Source organism: Myotis davidii, unplaced genomic scaffold (genome assembly GCF_000327345.1).
Source record: "Myotis davidii unplaced genomic scaffold, ASM32734v1 scaffold461, whole genome shotgun sequence".
In the NCBI taxonomy this organism is placed as follows: domain Eukaryota; kingdom Metazoa; phylum Chordata; class Mammalia; order Chiroptera; family Vespertilionidae; genus Myotis; species Myotis davidii.
This window is the reverse complement of record NW_006295825.1, coordinates 2686861-2692314: the sequence shown is the minus strand read 5'-3', so window position 1 is coordinate 2692314 and position 5454 is coordinate 2686861. Positions and strand designations below refer to the sequence as shown.

The following is a 5454-nucleotide window of genomic DNA, read 5'->3' as shown; positions in this document are numbered from 1 at the left end:
TAAATTTTATTTTTACTTAGATTTTATACATTAGTTGTTAATCACTAATTCTAACCAAACTGTCATTTATCTAAACACTTACTTTCAAAATATTCTGACATAGAATCCTAGTCGATTCATCATTTAAAAAAAAATATTTCTTTCTTTATTTCAGAGAGGAAGGGAGAAGGAGAGATAGAAACATCAATGATGAGAGAGAATCATTGATCGGCTGCCTCCTGCACACCCCCCACTGGGGATCGAGCCCGCAACCCAGGCATGTGCCCTTGGCTGGAATCGAACCTGGGACCCTTCAGTCCACAGGCTGACGCTCTATCCACTGAGCCAAGTCAGCTAGGGCTGATTCATCATTTTGGTAAAACTGCTCACAAAGCCTTGTCTGGGACAGGCTATCCTATCCTGGGACCTCCTGACTTTACCATTATACTGGTGAGTCCCTTCTCTTCTGTGTTAGATCACTCTCTCTTTTTATTTTTTTATAATGTTGACTTAAGTGTGAAATACACATCTCAAGTATTTTTATTTATTTACTAGTGGCCCGGTGCACGTTGAAAGGAAATTAATTAGAAGAACTATTTTAATATTGCTATTTGCCCTTTCTCTATAATAGAAGTGTCAACCAAATTCATGAGTGACAATGACAGATCAAAACACACATGTGCGATTGGCGCCAGTGAGAGCTTTATATGTATCACACATGCACAAGTCAACGTAGCCTTTTATATACATAGAATAAACTTGCTTAATTAGACCTGCTTTCTGATTTAGCTAAACTTTTTCCAGCCCAGTGCAGCACCCCTTAGCATATTAGGCTTTTGTTATATAGGATAAAATTGCTTAATAAGACTTGCTTTCTGATTTAGCTAAACTTGTTCCAGCCCAGTGAAGAACCCCATCTTCTCTTTCAGGTAATTATCAGCAACACAGCAGTAAGTATCAACATGAAGCAGATTATTATTGATCAGATGAGCAGGGAGAGCAAAGGGTAAAATATCTAACTGCAGCAGTGTTTGACTATATTCTGCGCAGTGAGAAAACCTTAAGTCATTTTCAAGGTCCACCATTTCTTACTTCTTTCAGTTGGGTCAAGTTTCTAAGCTTTCTAAATCTCCATTTCCCGGCTAATGAAAAGAAAATAGGATTCTACTGAGTCTCCTATCTACCTACTCCAGGACTTCTGTGAGGATCAAATGAGACGAGGCATGGGAAAACACTTCACAGACATTTGGTTAAAGTGTAAAATCTTTCCACCTGGCTATAAAGCAAGTTGTGTTCCTGGGCTGAAGAGACTCCAAGGAGGCTAGTTGCTAGGGAGAGGCAGCTGGGCACTGGTAAGTGATGTCATTAGCCAGTGCCCACAGCCTCCATTTCCGGGCTGGGCTGGGCTGTGAGCTGCATTTTGTGCCATGGGGTCTCGACAGCATTGGCTGCGATTTGGTGGGGTGTTGCTCCAGGGTGATGGCGGGGCCTGTGTCTCACTTGGGGGAAGCTGGGTGTTGCTTTGTGGGTGCCAGGTCCATGCTGCCGTTTATTGTTAAATGACCTGTTGCTAAGGAGAGGAAGCCGAGTGCTGCTACATGACTCATTACCCGGTGTCCACAGTTTCCGGGCTAGGCTGGGAGCTGCAATTTGTGCCATGGGGTCTCGACAGTGTTGGCTGCTATTTGGTGGGCTGTTGCTCTGGGATGGTGGTGGGGACTGTGTCCCACTTGGGGGAAGCCGAGCGTTGCTTTGTGGGTGCCAGGTCCGCAGTGCCATTTCTCTGTAAATGACCAGTGTGCATCACAGCAGCTCCTGCCTTGAGCGTCTGCCCCCAGTGTGTGTCATAGCGACTGGTCAGATGAGCAGACAATTTGCGTGTTAGCCTTTTATATATATAGATTTATTTTTTAATCCCCACCTGAGGATATTTTTTCATTGATTTTAGAGAGCGTGGAAGAGAGAGGGAAAGATAGAAATACTGATGTGAGAGAACACACTGACTGATTGCCTCCTGCACATGCCCTGACCAGGGCCCGGACAGGGAAGGAACCTGAAACTGAGGTACCCTTAACCAGAATTGAACCTGGGACCCTTTGGTCCACAGACCAACACTCTACCCACTGAGCCAAACCAGCTGTGTCTGTGTTAGATCTCTTGTTTCCTGGATCCCATGTATTTATTCCTCTTTCTTGGTCTACTCATTTTCATAATACACATCCTTGTGTAGCTTTATAAAAAAGGGTGCATGAGAAGTAAAATTTTTGAGACCACAGATTTCTGCAAACATCTTTATTCTATATTCTAACCAGACTGACAGTTTGGCTGAGTACAGAATTCTAGGTTGAAAATAATTTTTCCCTCAGAATTCAAAGGCATCGTTCTTTGGTTTCCAGTACTGCCATTCAGAAATTTGAAGCTATACTAAATCCTGATCCTTTCTCTGCATATGACTGTTTTCTCTTTCTGGAATCTTTTTTTAAAAATATATATTTTATTGATTTTTTACAGAGAGGAAGGGAGAGTGATAGAGAGTTAGAAACATTGATCAGCTGCCTCCTGCACATCTCCTACTGGGGATGTGCCTGCAACCCAGGTACATGCCCTTGACCGGAATCGAACCCGGGACCCTTGAGTCCGCAGGCCGACACTCTATCCACCGAGGCAAACCGGTTTTGGCTCTTTCTGGAATCTTGAAGGATTTTCTCTTTGTCCTTGGTGTTCTGAAATTTCACAACAATGTACCTTGGTATGGTTCTGTTACCCATTTATGGTGGGCAATCAGTGGGTCCCTTTGATCTGGAAACAAGTCTATGAATTCTGGGAAATTATTTTGTTAATGATTTCCTCCCCTCCACTTTCTCTGTTTTACTCGCTCTGGGAACTCCCACTATATAGAAATTGGACTTCCTGGACTCTCTTTAAATCTTTTATTGTTTTGTACTATTTTCACCTCTCTGTCTCTTTGCTCTACTTTCTGGGAGACTTCTTCACAACTTCATCTTCCAAACTATTGAGTATAAGTTCTTTGTTTATTATGTTTTTAATTTCCAAGAGCTCTTTTTTTTTTATTGCTCTGAGAATATTCCTTTTAAACATAGCATCTTGTCCTTGCTTCACAGTTGCAGTATCTTCTGTTTCTGAGGATATTAATAATAAGGAATATATTTATTTATTTATTTATTTTTTGCTTTTGTTTACTTTGGTCTATATCACATTAAAGGCTTTCCTCAGAAGTCGAATAATCCTTGATTGTCTGCTCATATATAAAAATGGGAGATTGCAACGTTAACTGGCACTCTAAGTACAGGGGTGGGACTTCTAAAATATGGCTCTCACTGCAGAATGACTTGGCTGGGCCATTTCAGTAGGGAAACCATTTTGTTAACATGCTCAGATATTTTCTTTTGGGCTGGTCAGATTCCTCAGAGCCAACTCAATCTCCTGCCTGGAAGGTATACACCTGGCTCCCAGCATTCTGAAGGACTCAAAGGGGAAATAAGGCAGTCAGTATGCATACATTCATTTAATCTCCGTTTTTTATCAGGCTGGTATTCTGCCCCCAGATGTGCCTCAAACCCCCTAATCCAGAGACCCTTTATTTGCCTTTTTAAAGAATAAATCTTTGAAGAACATAAAAGAATACATATTTGGTCTTTGCTGAGGGAAGAGAAGAGCACCTAGGGACCTCTGGCTTCTAAAACTGACTTTTAACCAGTCTTCATTATTTTACTACATGCCCCTCCACACCCACCTGCCCCTTACAGAAGGCCAACTTCTGAGCCTTCTGGGGATTCCCCAGTGTAAACAGGTTCTCAGCTTTCCCTTCTCCTGGCACGGATTCAGTTTTCTTGAGAATCCTAAGCCATTTAATAACTGCCCATCTGCCTTCCAGCTTCTAACATTTTGTTGCTATTGCCTCCTCTTCTGTTTTCTCCGTTTTTAGATGAATTTATGCCTTTAAAAATTGCTTTATCATTCTGTTAGTGTGTTTCAGGAGAAGTGAGAGTAGATCTGTGTGTTTAATCCATCATTTTAACCTAAATGTTCCTAAGAGGATTTAAGAGGGCCAAAGCTATCTGCTAATTTCCTGTGTCCTAACTTTAGTGACTCAACTCTATGTAAAAGCATATTCTAGACAATCAAGCCTATCAAGATGCATTTCTATGTGCAAAAGGTTTATCTACCCCTCTATAAGAATTTCTATTTGGTAGCTCTGGGTTTATTTGTGTGCCCCAATTGGTGGTGTCACTTAATATGAGAAAAACAATTTGGTTAAGATTATTAATACAGTGACATAAGAAAAGTTAGAGATACAAGTACTTCTTAAGTACTAGAGAGAATAGAGATTCAAAACAGTCCAAATGAAGTCAGAAATAATTCTCCAAGACTGCATGTATTCCAGGAGGAAAAATAAATAGCCCAACTGCGAGGGCACTGACTCAGAAATAGCTGACTTGGACTTATTAACATTCTCAGGTTATGCACTAAGGCACATATTATCATAGAATGAGCTACATATGCAGTCCTCTACCCCCCAAATACTTAACTTTATGCATTTCAAGCCTTTACACTTCATCAACTTGACACTAAACAACTTCTACCTTGACCTTATTTTTATGGTTTATCATGAGTGGATTAAAGTTGTATAACTAGTTTAAGCAGAAATCAGTATCAGAAACCATATAGATGTTCCTTAGTCAATGATAATAACCAGCAATCATCTTAACAAGTGACTTTTAAAAGTCCACAAATGCAGAAAGTCAGTACACTGATATTCAGTTACCTATTCAAGCACCCTCAACCTTGCTGTAAGTTTCCATTCTAAAGGAACCAAGCCAACATTCTACTAGTCAAGCTAGGAAGGCCAGGGAAAGGCAATAAAGGCAGTAAGTACCTGCACTGATCCCCCATGGCGATCTGCAGCCAAGTGAGACGTCAGGTACGAGGTATTGGTCTGCCGGCTGGGCTGGATTTCCCACTCTCCTCGGCGCTCTGATGATGCAGTCTGCTCAGGCATTAGGAAGCATGAGAGCAACATAGGGAAGGAAAGGTGAAGCAACAGCAAGCAATAACAAAATCAAGTACATTAGTGTTCTTGTTTTGGATTTTAAATGAACAACTGCTGCAAAGCACTGGGGTAAAGTTAGCTTGACTACATTCATTTCAGCCTAATAAGTCAATACATGACAGTCTATTGATAGTCTAGTTGAACTCACCATTCTCACCCAGTCACAGAAAAAAAAAATCACCAAAGGAGGAAAAAAATAAATAAATCAAAAGCTGAAATCAGAAGAGAACCAAGATGGCGGCATAGGTTAACGCTGGAGTTTGCTGCCTTGAACAACCATTTCAAAAGTGAAACTAAAAGACAGAACGGACACCATCCAGAACCACAGGAACACTGGCTGAGTGGAATTCCTACAACTAGGAGGAAAGAGTAACGCATACGGACACTCAGAGGAGGCGCAGTGC

At 41.3% G+C, this 5454-nt stretch overlaps 1 protein-coding gene across 5 annotated transcripts in view; it reads right to left on the bottom strand.

The window, feature by feature from the left end:
* CSNK1G1 (casein kinase 1 gamma 1) overlaps positions 1-5454 on the bottom strand; it is a 160209-nt gene that overhangs the window by 15233 nt on the left and 139522 nt on the right. For 3 of the 5 annotated variants that reach the window (XM_006770781.2, XM_006770782.2, XM_015568521.1), the window contains one exon: positions 4877-4987. The exons of the other annotated variants lie outside the window; for them this stretch is intronic. In XM_006770781.2, coding sequence (XP_006770844.1) covers positions 4877-4987 — 111 coding nt within the window. The remainder of the gene's footprint in view (positions 1-4876; positions 4988-5454) is intronic. 5 annotated transcript variants of the gene reach the window in all.